This window comes from Coregonus lavaretus (genome assembly GCF_964263955.1).
Source record: "Coregonus lavaretus genome assembly, chromosome: 21".
NCBI classification, from domain to species: domain Eukaryota; kingdom Metazoa; phylum Chordata; class Actinopteri; order Salmoniformes; family Salmonidae; genus Coregonus; species Coregonus lavaretus.
In genome coordinates, this window is record NC_140008.1 from 4944509 (window position 1) to 4963248 (window position 18740).

The 18740-nt window shown below is 44.2% G+C and overlaps 1 protein-coding gene across 1 annotated transcript; it reads left to right on the forward strand.

Moving 5' to 3' along the window:
* Positions 1-4054: 4054 nt before the first annotated feature.
* LOC311148710 (E3 ubiquitin/ISG15 ligase TRIM25-like) lies at positions 4055-18281 on the forward strand (the record flags this gene model as incomplete). Its single annotated transcript, XM_084185689.1, has 4 exons — positions 4055-4684; positions 5106-5201; positions 17787-18020; positions 18210-18281. Exons 1-4 carry the CDS (start codon positions 4088-4090, stop codon positions 18279-18281), a joined length of 999 nt encoding a protein of 332 aa, XP_084041815.1. The 5' UTR covers positions 4055-4087.
* Between the last annotated feature and the right edge of the window lie 459 nt (positions 18282-18740).

The window sequence follows — 18740 nt, forward strand, 5'->3', positions numbered from 1 at the left end:
GGCAGTCACCAGGGAAGTGAGGGTGTTCAGTGCCATGGCAGAGCAGCCAGGCCGACACACAACTCAGCCAGAGAGGGATTCAGGAGAACTCTTTCCAAGGAGTCAAACTGAATGGTGGAAGACCCAGCGACAGAGTCCTTAATCAGAGGGAGTTTTTCGAGAGCTTGGCGAGGAACATGGAGGCTAGAAGGTTCTCTCAAGGAGGACGGGCGGTGGACAATACAGGATACAGCCAGTTCATAGAGGAGCTGAAGGTGCTTTATGCTCAATACTGGCCAGAGGATGCAGGAGCACTGTATGGAGAAACAGTGATAGAATCTCTCTGCCAGAGGTTTGGCATTGACAGTCCACGTACGGTCATACGGGCCTACAGGCAGTACAGGGACACTGATGGTAATGATAAAGGAGACTTTCCAGATGGACTTAAATAGATGTTGATGGAGGTCAGCACCATCCCCATCTCCAGATGGACTTAAAGAGATGTTGATGGTGGTCAGCGCCATCCCCATCTCCAGATGGACTTAAAGAGATGTTGATGGTGGTCAGCACCATCCCCATCTCCAGATGGACTTAAAGAGATGTTGATGGTGGTCAGCACCATCCTCATCTCCAGTGCAGAAGGCCAGCAGGGATTTTCTCAAATGAATCTGATTTGCACCTCAACCCGCGCCTCTCTGCATACCTCCACCATATCAGGGCTACTCTATCTGAACCTTGTTGGCCCACCCCTGACCAAATTCAACCCAGTCCCCTATGTGAGGTCATGGATTGCTAAAGGACCCAGATGTATCACAGACACCAGGAGCAAAACAAGAGATAGGGAGGAGAAGACGCACCAGGAAATGGCCGTGTTGTGGAAGGTTCTGGAAAACTTTACAAACTTGTTCTGTACTGTGAAGTTAATCTGAATATGCGCTTCATATTATCAGATATGCAGGAGGCCTATATACTATAATATGTGTTCTGCTGTAGCATACATTGATTTATTTTATTTGAAGTATATTCTGATATCAAATCAAATGATTGTGATATGTTTGTCCTACAGTGATGTCTTGAAAAGTATATGAAATGTGAGTCTTGTAAGCCCCACCGCTGAGTATATGAAATGTGAGTCTTGTAAGCCCCACCTCTGAGTATATGAAATGTGAGTATTGTAAGCCCCACCTATGAGTATATGAAATGTGAGTCTTGTAAGCCCCACCTCTGAGTATGTGTTCATATGCATATGGAGGGTGTTCTGCAGTGACACCTAAAAATGTTGCTGTACATTGATGTCTTGAAAATTAGGCTGTAAGAAATTCAGACTTGTAAGCCCCACAGCTACACTAGAGTATGTGGGCATAGTATATGTTGGAGACAAACGCGTGGCCGACGCGTGACGGTGGCTGTGTGAGAAGCACGCCTTTATCTCTCACATAACTAGAATGACTGTGATGAGTGTGGTGGAAGGAGGCAGGCGCAGGAGGGTAATCACAGAATACAGAGTTTATTCCTCTGTTGACACACAAATGCGCTCCAATAGCGATCAACGAAACAGGCACAGGGCAAACTAACATCCCTGGCAAATACACTGTAACGGAATCCAATAATACATAGGCACAGGGGGGAAATCTACCCTGGCAACACAATGTTATGAGTAGCTCCACCGAGCTACACTACTCTCACAATTAACAATCCCCCACAAGGACAAGGGGGTAGAGGGAACACTTATACACTGACTAATTAGGGGATAGGAACCAGGTGTGTGTGATTGACAAGACAAGACAATTGTGATGATGATTGGGGCAGCAGTGGTTAGTAAGCCGGTGACGACGAACGCCGAAGCCTGCCCGAACAAGGAGGAGAGGCAGCATCGGCCGAAGTCGTGACAATGACATTCACTTTCTACGATCTCTCTCCCTCTCTGCTCTGATAGACAGGAGCCTGAACTCTCATCTCTCAAGCGTTGCACTTCATTATTTATTTAGACTATGCTGTAGGCCACCAAAATATTTGATCAACTTCCAAATATTGTTTTACAAAAGAGAGAGAGAGAGATAGGCTTTTGGCACGAGTGCATCGGCCATCACCAGTGAGGGAGCTGTGCATCATTGGGTGAGTCAGTGAAACTGGAAAGCATTTTTAGGACTATAATTTCCTCCTCATATTGTAGCCTACAATATGTGTCTCCACACACCTAGGCCTCGGCTATTGATGGATTCAATACAAGGTCGTTTTTATTGATCTCTGATTCTCAGTTTGTCAGTGTAGTCTGCCATTTCCATCATTTGTGTGGTATTAACAAATACTCTACCAAAGTCTCGTCATGTAAAATGACATAGAATTGCATGAAATGCGTTTATAAAAGGCCAACATTTTCTCGGCCATTATGCTGCTAAAAATGTCCCCCATGTGTGCAACTTCTGTAAGTGCCTCTACTCTACTGCTCTATGCCACTACGCAAATGTGATGATATGAATGCAATGCTTTATTATAAAGGATATGTATATTTTAATGCATTCCAGTACCTCAGATCCCCAGGTCACCACCCTCTCGTGCTCACTGTTTGTAAAATAAGGTGCAGGACGGCAGATTAATTCCCTTCAGTGATATTACTTGCTGACACGTTTTGGAGAAAGCTTCTTCGTCAAAGCACTATTGTAAACAGGGTTAGAATGTTACAAATACACATTGACATTGAAAGGGAAGCATGATTATAGATTCATATTTTAAATCCTCAGAATTCATACAGTATAGAACACCATATAGAAGACATAGACATATCATTACATACAGTATAGAACACCATCTAGAAGACATAGACATATCATTACATACAGTATAGAACACCATCTAGAAGACATAGACATATCATTACATACAGTATAGAACACCATATAGAAGACATAGACATATCATTACATACAGTATAGAACACCATCTAGAAGACATAGACATATCATTACATACAGTATAGAACACCATCTAGAAAACATAGACATATCATTACATACAGTATAGAACACCATCTAGAAGACATAGACATATCATTACATACAGTATAGAACACCATATAGAAGACATAGACATATCATTACATACAGTATAGAACACCATATAGAAGACATAGACATATTATTACATACAGTATAGAACACCATCTAGAAGACATAGACATATCATTACATACAGTATAGAACACCATATAGAAGACATAGACATATCATTACATACAGTATAGAACACCATATAGAAGACATAGACATATCATTACATACAGTATAGAACACCATCTAGAAGACATAGACATATCATTACATACAGTATAGAACACCATCTAGAAGACATAGACATATCATTACATACAGTATATCATAGATGACATGTATAAATCCTTCCTTTATATTTCCTGTAACACTTTCCATTACAGTAGCCTTATTACTGGCTAGGGTTACTGCTGCTAGTACAGTGTAAGAATGAGGCATCACAGTACTTTTACACCACTGTACTAACAGGAATAATTACACACCAATAAACACACTGTAATGTAAAGTGTTACATCATTCTCAATGATCAGTCAATACATACGGTATTCATTTCAGCTACAGTACATTGTATCCATTTCAAGTCCCCCCTCCCCCATTGTAGCTAATTATCTTTAACACATTGTACAGTTTTACAACCACGTATTAGTTATTATGGATGGTTATAGTTAGTGTCATAGCACATAAGTTTAAGGCATTACACAATTCATTAAAAGCATTATACATATGTACTTCATAGAAACTGTAACCCTTTATATATTCTAACCACTCTATTTAATTTATTCCATATTAAGGGCCCAAACCTAGGAACACAAATCTTAGTCTCTATTAACATTGCGTACAGTTCTCTCTCTCTCTCTCTCTCTCTCTCTCTCTCTCTCTCTCTCTCTCTCTCTCTCTCTCTCTCTCTCTCTCTCTCTCTCTCTCTCTCCCTCTAACCCCTCCCTCCCTCTAACCCCACCCTTCTGGCAGAACCAGGAAGTCCCACAAACTTTCTTCTGAGGAAACTAAACTGATCTGAGTCTCTGTGTCGTCTGTCTGTGTGAGAGTGAACAACCGTCCAAATGGCTCAGCAGGGAGTTCTGCTGGACCAGGACCAGTTATGTTGTTCTGTCTGTCTGGATCTACTGAAGGAGCCGGTCACCATCCCCTGTGGACACAGTTACTGTAGAAGCTGTATTGAGGACTGCTGGGATCAGGATGTTCTGAAAGGGGTCTATAGCTGTCCTCAGTGCAGAGAGACCTTTACTCCAAGGCCTAATCTGAGGAAAAATAACATGTTGGCTGAAGTGGTGGAGAAACTGAAGAAGACAGGACTCCAGGCTGCTCCCCCTCCTGCTCTGTGCTATGCTGGACCTGGAGATGTGGCGTGTGATTTCTGCACTGGGACCAGAAAGCAGAAAGCCCTCATGTCCTGTCTGGCATGTCTGGCCTCTTACTGTGAGACTCACCTCCAACCTCACTATGAATCTCCTGCTTTCAAGAAGCACAAGCTTGTCAAAGCCACCGCACAACTACAGGAGAAGATCTGCTCTCATCATGACAAACTGCTGGAGGTTTACTGTCGTACCGATCAGCAGTGTATCTGTTATCTGTGTACAATGGATGAACATAAAGGTCATGATACAGTGTCAGCTGCAGCAGAGAGGACTGAGAAACAGGTAAGACCAGAACTACTTGTTGGTGACTGTCTAATAAACAAATAGTAATTACAGTAGGAACTAAGGCTGTTTGAATATGAGATCACACAAATGAAATCAATCCACGGCAGAACAAATATGAACACAAACCTTGAGTATATTGGATTTGCTCCCAATGTATCACCATTTTCTGAAGTCAAACACTATTATCATTCCGAATGCCCTTTTAGGAGTTCAAAGTTCAGTCTCTACCCCTTGATACATGTACACCTACCATAAAAACTATAATCATTAACATAGCAACATAGAAAATGTCATATGGTAAAGGGACTTCCTCAAGATTTTAGACCTTCCTCTCTATGTGCCCTATGTCACATTACTATACTATTGATCTAGTGGACAAATAAAGCTTGGTAGCTCATTGAAGAGTGATTCTCCACAGAGGCAGCTGGGGATGAGTCAGCAGAAGGTCCAGCAGAGATTCCAGGAGAGAGAGAAGGAGCTGAAGGAGCTCCAACAGGCTGTGGAGTCTCTCAAGGTGAGTATTGTTGACCAGAGGAGACACACCATTTCACTTCTCTCCTCCAGTCAGAGAGAGAGGGAGAGGGGCCCCTATCCAATCCCACTGTTGGGAACAGTCTGGACCCCTGTCAGAGAATAGACTGCTTAATGTAACTAACTGGTTATGAACCCGGGTCTACTGCCGGAGAAACCATCATCTTTACCAAAAGGACATTCCCTATTGTTCTGACTGATTTAAAGTCGCAAGCGGCTCTACCTCTTCACATAACCATGAGTAACCATGAGCGACTCATGTCTGCTATACATTAACAGCGAGCTCTCTCTCTCGATTCAATTAAATGGGCTTTATTGGCATTGGAAACATATGTTACATTACCAAAGCAAGTGAAATAAATAATAAACAAATCAGAAATGAACAGTAAACGTTACACTCACAAAAGTTTCAAAGGAATAGAGACATAAAAATTAATAAAAATAAAAATCAAATGTTATAATTCAAGTACAAACAGAGTGAGCCGTGCAACAGACTGAGTTCTGGAGGTGAAATGGAAATGAATGAGGGAGAGTTAAGTGAGGTAGAAGGTGTGGTGATGAGCTCAGAAACAGAGCCTGGCATCAATGGACATGATAAAGAAGAATATGGTGCAGTAGGAGTTACATTGTTGGAGAAAGTGGATCCATTCCTTTTGGTAGATCCATTTGTAGTTTCAGGGTGGGTGGGAAAGGAGTTGGGTGCAGTTGAATCAGTGAAGGTAACCTGTAGTGGACTTGTGATATTTGTTTGTGTTTCTTCTGACCAGAGGGAGTGGGCGCTCCGTGTCACGCAACTTGGGTCAAGATCTGTTTCTTGCTTTGCTCTTAGGAACAGGGCACCATTGAAAGGAGTGATTTCTGGGGTAGCGTTAAGTGTGGAGGTGGAGCAATTGAAGATGAAGATTCCTGGTGTTTGTGATTCCCGCCGTTTGGTGCAACACAGACCTGGTGGTGTGCTTGGTGAAACATAGGAGTCACTGTCAGTCCTTTTGAGTGTTGAGTCTTTACCCGATAAAGTCATGTTAGGATATATCATTTATCCTGTTAGAACTTTGTGCCGAATCCACTGCTCTCTTTCAGGTGCAACGTTTATGGTTATGTTGCAGCAGTTTGTAGGAGGGACAGTGGCGGCTCCTGAAAAAATTCTCAGGAGGGGCAATTTTTCTGATGATTTAGGTGACCTACACACATTTTAAAAAAGATATGTCCAGCAACAACATGAAGACAGGGGCAGCATATAAGTCAATACCAGAAGCATTTATTGACTGATCTGGGGAGATGGATTCCAGTTTCTGTGACAGATTATAAATAATCTCTGATGCCTTTGTTATATTAGCTTTTGGTTGAATGTACTGTCGTAGTAAATATATAATGTTATAGCTTGGTCTGACTAAAATCTTGTGCATGACCCATTTTGTGTTGGGCGTTTGTTTTCAATCAATGCTGTTCCTATCCTATAACAATGGACAAAAGAGTCCTATCTTGTCAGCCTTGTCAGCAGGTGGCCAAGGACAACACCCACGCCATAGGTCTCTCAGTTCTTCCAACTCACGAGTTCTTGCTCTGAGGACACACACACACACACACACACACACACACACACACACACACATCATCACTGATAACACACACACACACACACATCATCACTGTTAAACACACACACACACACACAAAAATCCCCTCTCTTTAGGCTGAACATTTGAAGACAGAGAACCCGACTCAGAGCCAATGCAACAGTGGAGGGGACCTCGCCCAACTCATCAGGACCAATCAGAAGATCAGAACTACTAGATTCAACCTACATCATTTATTGTATAAAATGTCTGCACACAATGTTTTCGGGGCTCTCTTCTCCCTAAGAGTTTGACGAACGAGTCCGTGCACGCGATTCCAGATATCTTTACCTCTGAATAAACTGCCTTTATTATACCATATCCACCCTGTCCAAAGTCTCTACTTGGTCTCAGTTCTCCAGTAAACTTGTGATTATCAACAGTACACAACGGTAACAAACAATTGGGGGAACTCACGGGGCAGATAGTAAGGTTCAATGACACAGAAAGCAGTTCAATGTCGGGGTACAGAGTCGCTCTCTTACCAGGATCGCGGTCCGCTCTGACCAGGGTGAAGCCGGCCGGCTCCACTTCTCTGTCCGGGACTCTGTCATCCAGCCAAGTCTCCCAGCTGTATTGGGATTCCGCTGCCAGCAGCGTTTTCATTATTTAGTCCGTTCGTAGCGGGTATGTACACGATCAACAAGATCAGTCCAAAACCAACCACTGGAAATCCATGGTTGGCAGAATGTTTGTAAACTAAGTCTACAAATTAAAAACATAAAATAACGCCACACTGCAGATCGCAACAGAGACGCTGCTAGCCGCTATTGTCTTAGTTACGTTCATGGTGACGTCACGTATGACGAAAGCGCGTAAGTGCAAGCCCACAGACACCCATAGAGAATGTATTGAAAGCTTTGAAATGTGAAAAAAATAGATTTTACATGACAGGCTATGAGAGACTTCTGGGCGATTTTCAACCTGACTGAAATCGCCCAAAAAACAGGCGGGGACATTTGAAGCACGACTTTAGCCTGATTTGACATTTAGTGGCTGGCAGATCAGACGTGAACACTGATAACTGCTGTTGCCGTGATATAATTGATTAGAAAAAAAATCCCTTCCTTTTCCCGTTTGGCAGTGCGTCGCCCATATCGCCCTATTGAACAAGCCGTCCCTGAGGAGGGAGATTCCAAGATGTGGGAAGTGTGCAGGAGGGCATGGGATAGAGGATTGTGTAGTTTCGGTGGATAAAGTTGTGTGTGTCAACTGTTGGGATGCCCATGTTGCTGGGGATCGGAAGTGTCCGGTGCGAGAGAGGCAGGTTGAGGTGCCTAGAATCAGAGTAGTGCAGAAGGTTTCGTATGCTGAGGCAGTGAAGAAAGTAGAGGAGGATGGGTCAAGGGTGAGAGATCCTGAGAGGATCCCTGTGAGTAGTAGATCTGTGCCAGCACAGAGGGATAGGCCAACGAGTGATATATGCTTTAGTAAAGATAGCTTCTTAGCATTCATAGCAATGGTTATCAACTGTACGGCACAAATGGAACGTAAATCAAAGAAAAAAGATGTTGTGGTGGCAGCTGCAGAGAAGTATTTGGGCATACAAGATTAGACTTCAGAAGATTTGTTGTTTTGTTGTTTTTATTTTTTTATTTTTCCATGCCAACCGCCGTTAAACTCCAAAAAAGAAGAAGAAATGCTAAATTATGGCTATGTACAGTGTTGTAACGATGTCTCTGGCTCTCTCATTCCATCACTTTTACGGTAGTTGGTTGTGTGGGTCTCTGATTATGAATGGGTTGCTGACATACAGTCGTTGATGGATATTTATAGAGCTCTGATCAGGACGCCAACTGATTACTGGTGTACAGTTTATGGAACAGAGGTAAAGACTTGGCTTCAGAAGCTGGACAGAATCCAGTATATAGCTTTAAGGATATGTATTGGTGCATTTAAATCAACATCTGTATGTGCCTTACTGGTGGAGGCAGGTGAGATGCCTTTGTATGTACGGCGTAAAAAATGGTCATTATCTTATTAGGTTGAAAGGCTGTGAGGTTGAGCATCCCACTGCTACTGTTCTAGATGATTTGGGAATATACTAGTAGACAAGGCAGTGGTTTTGGTTGGGCAGTTGGAAAGCTTGCTGATGAGAGTGGTTTGAGGGAGTTGGAGGTTGGCACTTCTGTGGTGATAGGGGATGTTCCTCCATGGTTACTCCCAGACCCTGTTGTTGATCTAACCCTGGTAGAGAAAAGGAAAGATTGGTCAGAAGTCAGTGATATAGTGAAACTGGTTGACAATTACATTGGTGGAAGTTTTTATGCTTTTTTACTGCTTTTCACAGATGGATCCAAGGACCAAGATAGTGGGCTCACAGGAGCAGGTGTTTACGTTCCTGAATTTGATGTGCAGATATGTAGAAGACTAACAGATGAACTGTCAGTATACTCAGTTGAACTGTTGGTCAAAATAGTTGCCCTCCAGTGGGTGGAGGACGTACAACCTGGTAGAATTATAGTATGCTCAGATTCTCTGTCTGTATTGAATAGTTTATCATCTGGTATGGAAGGTGTGGAAGGGAATGAAATTGTAGACTAGTTAGCTAAAAGAGCTTTGAAACAAGATATAATTGATATTAATGTTCCACTGGGTAGAGGTGAGGCCAAATGTAAGATCAGAGCCATTTTGATAGATGTGTGGCAGAAGAGATGGTACTCTGAGCACAAGGGCCGACATTTATATGAATAGTTTACAGTTTTACAGAAAGGTCGATGGACCAAGATTCAAAAGTCAGATTAGGAAGGAAGAGGTGGTGTTTACTCGATTGCGCTTAGGACATTGTACATTGATCTCGTCATTACATCTGGTTGGCAAGCATGTGAATAGTTTGAGTCTGGAGGGTACGATCGATGAAACGGTGGAGCATGTGTTGTTATATTGTTGTAAGTATGTTGAAGAGAGGGAAAGATTGAAGTGTAGGGTCATTGAGGTTGGACGGGGTTGGGGGGGTTTGGAAGGGATTTTGGGGATGGGGGAGGGTCTATTAGAAGTTAGTAGGGCTCTTCTTTATTTTCTCAGAAGTACTGAGTTAGGTAGGAGGATTTAGAAATGATGGAAACCGTGATTGACCACACACTCCAGCACAGTAGGTGGCGGCATGCGCCTTTAACGTTGGTTTGTGGACCGCCATTATATCATAGAAGAAGAAGTTGCTTGTGTGAGAGTTTTGTGGTTCGTGAGGAGGGCTACTATTCTTTTTTCTTTTGGTTCTTGCTTATTTTCTGAATTTATTTTCTCATGGTGGAGGGTTTGTTTATTGGTTTCCACTGTTTATCGTTTAGAGTTGAGGGGGGAGTAGGGGTAGTTTGTTAGGGCGGCGTGATGGCCTCAACCGAGTGGAGAAGAAACGCTGTCGCTTCTGGTGCGTTCCGGAGAAAGGTGTGGAGGAAGTTTTGCTCATGGTCGGCGAACAGGTTGGAGCGGAACATCTGCATCCAGAATGAACAAGGCGGTGGTTGTGTTAATGAAAAAGGTTTGTCTTGTTGCGAGTGGGATTTTTGTGAGGGGTGTGTCGCCTCTTTCGACAAGAGTTGTGGTGGCTAATCTGCCTCCGTTTATTACGTACGAACAGACAAGTAGTTGGTTCGTTTTGGTAATTTTGCAAGTGGTTTTCGTGTGCTCTCGGCTGGGTGGCAAGTGTAGTCCGTTAAACATGTTGTCTCTTTTCGTAGACCAATGTTTGTTTCTTAACAATCTTCAAGGTTACACAGGGGAGGGGTGGAACGCAGGGTTTGCTAGCCCAGATAGTTTTCGGTGTTTCTAGTGTGGGGATGTTCGGCATAATGCTAGTGCAGACAAGGGCGACCAGCCGGCAGCAGGGGCTAGGACTAGGCTGGACACAATACATTTTTAACGCCTTTTTCTGATAAAATTACTTAATTGCATCCGCCATGGAGCCCAGTTTCATAATATTACCATATGTCCCAGATGCTTGCCGTAGGTTAGAAATAATAGGGCATGTTTCACCCTGCCAGCTCCTATTAGTTGTATTGAGCTCTGTGGCACCAACTCGCCTAATGAAAGTTCTATTCCCAGCCCATTGTTCTGCGTCACAATGCCAGCTTCACTATTGTTGGTAATGAGACCAGCCCGTATTAACATTGTAGCTTTACCTCAGGTAACTTATTATTAACAAGGTTATGACTACTTGGTGAGCAAACTCACTGTTCACCTGGGTACACGTTGTGGTGACCCACAGTGCTACATATGGTTGGTACATAGCAATCAAACATTAAACATTTTCTGGTCACAGTTAATCATATTTCTTTCAGAAAAAGGTGTATAACCTAAACAAAACGCATATCCGTCCTCTTTTTCAAGATGTGGTCGATTTAAACAGCCAGAATACATTTTTTCAATTAAGAAATAACCTTTTAATTGTTGTTATTTATTTATTGTTTCTATATTACTGCTGGGTAATTTGATATGCGTCGAAATCTGTAAGTTCGTTGGCATTGAATTGAGCTAATGCTGCGCAGGTTCACTGAGTTGTAAACTAAATGGATAGGTGTAGCTCATTGATTTATAGATCTGACACAGTTGCTACCTCAGATGATGAGCCTAGCAAGTGTTGTGAATGAGGTATGTAGTACCCACAGAATGCCACAGGGTGGAGCAAGAGAGCTATAAACCTATTCATTTTCTTTGCTTTAAATACCCTAAACCTAACAATCAATCAATCAAATGTGTTTATAAAGTCATTTTTACATCAGCAGATGTCACAAAGTGCTATACAGAAACTATAACCCTACTTATAACCTATTTTAGCCTTAACTCTAACCCCTAACCCTAATTCTAGGGTAGGGTAGCCTAGAACACGTTTTAGAAACTATTTTAGTAATAATTTTATGTTAGTAAATACCATTATAGTACTAAAAAGCATTTATTGTTATTTTTTAAATAAAACCTATGTAACCTTTTATTAGTCATTTTATGATATGTATTATTGCAAGGCAGAACACTTGATAAACAACACATTTGTTTTATTTTTTAAATATGGTTTGAACTGGGTGTGACCTAGTAACCTCTATGTGAAAGTCCAGCAATTGGCATGTCATAGGTGGGGCAGGTTTGAGACTGATCTCCAGAATTAATAAGAAAAATACACTTTATTTCTCAGCTGCCTCACCAATGTCTTTACGTGAATTAATAATTTTTTATTGCTAAATATTTCCAATAGATGGCTGCATAAGACCACAAAGCATCAGTTATAGGCTACAAGCATAAAATAGCATGCAACCAAAGACTATGTCCTATGATTTTCTAAAAAGGTCACTCATTACTTTACAGTTAGCTATATATCTCGTATTAGGCCTGTGTTGCTTTTGGGAGATTAACAAAATATTAACTCTAGCAGGTATTGAACCCCGGCCAAATAATCACTAGTCAGATGTGCTAACCTCAACCCTAGTAAACATGCATTATGACATCATCTTAATATCTCATAGATTCCAGCCCACCAATAAATCATGCAACCATCGCGGTTAGAAAATGTACCTCAACATCCCCCTCACTTGTGCTAGAAGGCAGAGTGCTCACTGCCGCTGACGGCACAAACTTTTTGCGGGGCTTGTTGAGTTGGCTACTTGTTCGAGAAGGCAGAGTGGCTCTGTGCTGGTTGATGAATTTGACAATTAATGTACTAGAAAAATACATTTTTGTCGACCAGAGGTGACTGAATTAATGTTCGCGCTTTTTGATAATCGTTATAGTAATGAGGTATAATTTTAAAACATTAGCATAAAAACAGGTAATAATAAACATGAATCATCATTATATTACTTCACAGTAATGTGTTTTCAGTCCTTCCTCTTGCGTTAGCAGTGTGGAAAGGGACATTAAAAAGCTCAGGCAGGAGTTTTCCTGTGAGGTGGAGTGGTGGTGTATCCAGGGAGAGAACTAAACTAATCTTCTGAAATGTCATTTATGCTGCCATCTATTGGAATTATTTAGCAACAGCAGTAGTACTGAATAAAGTGTATATCCTTACTAAGTGTATCCTTACTAAAGTAGTAATTGCTCAAAATTGCTAAATATAAAATGTTCTAGTTCATTTGATCACTTACAACCATAAAATAACAATTCATAGCATAACAAACAATGAAACTGACATAAACCAAAAACACCATACATTTAGTTAATTATCTAAAAAATAATATATATATTTAGATGGGTGACATTATCTGCCAAAGTAACACCCCCTTAACATATAAACAGACACTGGACACACACTGAAAATGAGCTTTTTTATATAAATCTGGTAGCTCTCAAAAGAGCCTTTACTTTGCTGAGCAGTTAGTTTTCAGGAGTGTGCTGCCTGCCTGCCTTCAGAGGAGTCTGTCTGTGAATAATGTAAAGTTAATAAGTTATTGCCACGCTTTCACAGAGGCCTAGTTTACATTTACATGTGAGTCATTTAGCAGACGCTCTTATCCAGAACGACTAGGGTTAAGTGCCTAAATCTGTCGATGTAAAAACGTAGTTAAAACGTACAAAAAAAAACATGTACTTCTGGAACTCTGAGGTTGTTACCATTGTTTCCTTTATGGGAAATATAGGTATGTCTCTTTATTTCACAAAATATCTCACAATGGTATATTTCAAGTCAGACAGAATCTCCTCTTTCTAATGACATCAGGTTGGGCAGTGTACTCTGCTGTCATCAATCGCTAGACCAGAAATAGTCAGAAGTTTAAAAAAATTCCTACTTCCTGGTAATGCAGACATAAGCACACTTTTCGTCCTAAAAACAGATTGTAGTGGTGAAATAAAAAGGTAGACATTTTTTGGTGCCATTTAGGGAAAATTGAATTCTAAGGATCATTCCAGTCAGAAGAGGCTCAGTGATGGTTCGCTTCAATTCATTTGCTTTGGCCTCAGGCTAGTGTTCCAGCTCAGTCAATGTTCTTTGGCCGTTTTACAGCCTTCAGTGAATTTTGACTTGTTCTATTTATTGAATTCTAAGGATCATTCCAGTCAGAAGAGTGTAGAGCAGGGTCAAGTGGTGGTGGTACCAGGAAGGAGGAGAGTAGAGCAGGGTCAAGTGGTGGTGGTACCAGGAAGGAGGAGAGTAGAGCAGGGTCAAGTGGTGGTGGTACCAGGAAGGAGGAGAGTAGAGCAGGGTCAAGTGGTGGTGCGCAGGCCGTGGAGAAAGCGGTGGTGGGGAGGTTGCAGCTGGGCTACATGAGCTGAGGCAGGTTTCTGTAGTAACAGAGACTCCGGTGGGCAAAGGCTTTGTGGGCTCATCCCAGGAAATATTGCCTGTCATTGGGGAAGAGGCACTGATCAGGGGGGAAGTGCAGGGAGGCAGAGACTGGGGAGGAGGACAGTACCTTGCCAAAGGAGGAGGAGGAAGAGGAGGGAGGTGAGTCTGCGGGAGCGGAGGACAAGGCGTTCTCGTTTTCAGACGGCTCATTGGATCCAGAGCTGACAGCCAGTCAGGCTGAGGGCCCAGTATATACGGTGAGAGAACTTTCTAGGTTCCTGATGGAGACTAAAGGGGAAAAATAAGGTTCTGCTGGAGTCTTATTTGATTGATCCTGGAAGGTTTGTAAGGTCAGTACAACACGTGATGAAGAATGAGGGGTTTAGTGTCCTCTCACCCAGGAAGCGGTATAGGCTGAGAAAATGGGTCATGGGTTCTTAAGGGCATGTCTTCAGAATCTGCTAAAATTGATGTTTTTTTCTGGCATGGCGGCTTTATGGGCTTCTCTACTGGTTTCTGATTGTGGTGATTTCCCTCCCACCTCTTATGGAGATTTAGATTTTTTTGCAAGAGACAAACAGTGATGTGATTAATGAAGTGTATTGGGGGTCTGGTGGAAGGGGGCGCAGGTGCTGAGCCATGGCACAAATCTTATTGCAGGGGTAGCAAAAGAGGTGTGTAAGGGTAGGTTGTTAGTGGTTAGAGCCAAAATCAATGACCTTGTCTTTGCTTTCCAAAATGTGTCTGCACCTAGTACAGGGCTCAGTTCTCTGTTTCACCAGGGCCCAGGCAGGTGTCCTATTGGAAATTCCATGTAAAGCTCTTCCAAGATGTCACTTTTTGCTCAAGCTTCCAAGGCTTTTGGGAGACGTGGGGACAGCAGAAGGGGGAGTAACTTCTGTTGTGGGGAGATGAGGGAGCCTGATGGGTGGGTAACTTCTGTTGTGGGGGAGAGGAGGGAGCCTGATGGGTGGGTAACTTCTGTTGTGGGGAGATGAGGGAGCCTGATGGGTGGGTAACTTCTGTTGTGGGGAGATGAGGGAGCCTGATGGGTGGGTAACTTCTGTTGTGGGGAGATGAGGGAGCCTGATGGGTGGGTAACTTCTGTTGTGGGGGAGAGGAGGGAGCCTGATGGGTCGGTAACTTCTGTTGTGGGGGAGATGAGGGAGCCTGATGGGTGGGTAACTTCTGTTGTGGGGAGATGAGGGAGCCTGATGGGTGGGTAACTTCTGTTGTGGGGGAGATGAGGCAGCCTGCTGTGGAGTTGTACTCTGATTTATAGAGGGCAGAACTCTGTGATCCTGGGTGTTCTCAGGTTCTGCTCACAGACCTTTCCAAACTCTCTGTCACAGAGAAATCAAATTGACATTTCCCTGGCCTTTCACAAACTCTCAGCTGCCGTCTCTCAGACGGTCTGCCTCTGATTTTTTTTTAAAAGGTCTGGGAAATTATTGGACAGGACGTGTGTTGCTACTGTACCCTACGGAGGTGGGCTGGAGGGAACCAGCATGTGCTCTGTTGAGGAGGGCTGGTGGTTTGGGTCTGGATCAGCAGCTCTTCATTAACATTTAACATTTAAGTCATTTAGCAGACGCTCTTATCCAGAGCGACTTACAAATTGGTGCATTCAACTTAGGATAGCCAGTGGGACAACTACATCTCGATCACAATAAGTACATTTCTTTAAACAAGTCAGTGCTAGCAGGTGAAATAAGTCAGGTGTTAGTTTAGACAAAAGACAGTGGTAGTAAAGGGGGGGTAGAAGGATAACTATTATACTATTCCAGGTATTCCTTAAAGAGGTGGGGTTTCAAGTGTCTCCGGAAGGTGGTCAGTGACTCCGCTGTCCTGGTGTCGTGGGGGGAGCTTGTTCCACCATTGGGGTGCCAGAGCAGCGAATAGCTTTGACTGGGCTGAGCGGGAACTGTGCTTCTGTAGAGGTAGGGGGGCTAGCAGGCCAGAGGTGGATGAACGTAGTGCCCTCGTTTGGGTGTAGGGTCTGATCAGAGCCTGAAGGTAAGGAGGTGCCGTTCCCCTCACAGCTCCGTTGGCAAGCACCATGGTTTTGTAGTAGATGCGAGCTTCAACTGGAAGCCTGTGGAGTGTGCGGAGGAGCGGGGTGACATGAGAGAACTTGGGAAGGTTGAACACCAGACGGGCTGCAGCGTTCTGGATAAGTTGCAGGGGTTTAATGGCACAGGCAGGGAGCCCAGCCAACAGCGAGTTGCAGTAATTCAGACGGGAGATGACAAGTGCCTGGATTAGGACCTGTGCTGCTTTCTGTGTAAGCTAGGGTTGTACTCTGCAAATGTTGTAGAGCATGAACCTGCAGGATCGGGTCACCGCTTTGATGTTAGCAGAGAATGACAGGGTGTTGTCCAGGGTCACGCCAAGGTTCTTTGCACTCTGGGAGGAGGACACAATGGAGATGGCGAGATCATGGAGCGGGCAGTCCTTCCCCGGGAGGAAGAGCAGCTCCGTCTTGCCGAGGTTCAGCTTGAGGTGGGGATCCGACATCCACACTGATATGTCTGCCAGACATGCAGAGATGCGATTCGCCACCTGGTTATCAGAAGGGGGAAAGGAGAAAATGAATTGTGTGTCGTCTGAGTAGCAATGATAGGAGAGACCATGCGGCCGGAGAGACTCAATACAGCAGGGGTCTCTGATTTCCATGCTGCAGTACTGAGGGCCTGGCAGCTGCTGAGGCCCACACCAGAGGGGGGTGTGGTGCCTGGGCCGTGGGTATGGGAGGAGCCCATCTTCCACAACCCACTGATCCTGTTGAGGTCCACTCATTCAGCCATCCTGCAGGGACCTTTAATGGCAGCAGGCATCAAGAGACTAGCAGACCTGCGGCTGCCGGGTTGTGGAAAACCCCCCAAGAGTCGGCACAGCAGGCGGGACAAACGTCTCTTAGGCTGCTGGAGAGAGTCATGGGGGAGGTCCAGGAGGCTCTGCCTGACCCAGTGAGGAGGGGGCTGGAGCAGCCTGAGGAGGGGCCACCACCGTTTCCACCACTGCAAGTGACAGCAGAGACTGGGGACTGGCAGGAGAGTCCGGAGCACTTACTGACTTTTAACACTCTGAGCCTGGGGGAGTTTGAGGAGGTGGGGGGTAAGGTGCTGTACACCCTCAGTGTCAAGGTTAGACACATCAGGAGCTTAGCGGGAGTGAAGGGGCATCAGTGGCAGGGGGTTGTGGGGGCTGAGAGCATGGCAGGGTATAGGTGGAGGGTGCTCTATAAGCTCCCAGTGCTGGAAAGGTCAGGGGTCCTCCAGTGGAGGGTATTACATGGAGCCCTGGACACCAATAGCTGGTTGGCTCGGGTTGACCTGGGAGTTGGGGAGGGGTGTCCGTTTTCTGCAATGACAGACTGTTCATCATCTTTTTTCTGTGTTGCCAGAGTAATGCCATTACTGTTGACGCCTTAGGGTTGTGTTTGAGTTGTACAAAATTATCAACAGTGTGGAGATGTTTCAGGAGGTATGGGGGCTCAGGGGGGCTGTCTGTACGGCTGGAGAGGAGGGGTTGGATGTACGGTTGGAATGTGGTGCTGGTTGGTGTATTGTACTGTGGTGTTGGGTACTGTATAATGTGATTGTGTGGAGGTTGTGGTGTCACGCAATGTGCTTTTAGAGGTGGGGGTGTTAGTGTAATGAGGATGGCTCATTAAAGTAACACAAGTCAGTCTATCTCTCTCTCTCTCTCTCTCTCTCTCTCTCTCTCTCTCTCTTAATAGCTCTCTGCACAGGCAGCAGTGGAGGACAGTGATAAGATCTTTACTGAGCTGATCCGCTCCATTGAGAGAAGGCGCTCTGAGGTGAAGGAGCTGATCAGAGCCCAAGAGAAGGATCAAGTGAGTCAAGCTGAAGGACTCCTGGAGCAACTGGAGCAGGAGATAGCTGAGCTGAGGAAGAGAAGCACTGAGCTGGAGCAGCTATCACACACAGAGGATCACATCCATTTCCTCCAGGTAAATAAACTGTCCTGTTACATGTGATATGAAATTAAAACTCTCAATCATTTGGTTCTGTTCTCTCTCTCTCTCTCTCTCTCTCTCTCTCTCTCTCTCTCTCTCTCTCTCTCTCTCTCTCTCTCTCTCTCTCTCTCTCTCTCTCTCTCTCTCTCTCTCTCTCTCTCTTCCCCCCCCCCCCCCCCCCAGAGTTATCAGTCTCTCTCCAGACTTACCCAGCATCGTTGTCCGTCCTCTTCAGTACTTTGGAGATGTGAGTAAGACTGTGTCTGAACTGAGAGAGAAACTAGAAGACGTCCTTAAAGGAGAATGGACCAAGATCTCCACTACAGGTGTGTTGAAAATAATAACAACATCAACTTTAGACCATCGAAAGTTCCCTACTAGTCATATACATGTGGAATATGGTGTCTGATTTGATCTCTGCTGTGCTCTAATCAAAGACAGGGTAGATACAGTATCTGACTTAACTTATTGTTCTAACTCCCCTCATTGGTCTTTGCTCTGCACTTCTCCCAGATTCCTGTCAGCTCACACTGGACCCAAACACAGCACACACACTCCTCTCTCTGTCTGAAGGGAACAGAAAGGTGACCGTTACAGGCCAAGTCCAACCATATCCTGACCATCCAGAGAGATTCACAAACTACTACCAGGTTCTGTGTAGAGAGGGTCTGTCTGGACGCTGTTACTGGGAGGTGGAGTGGAGTGGGGAGTGGG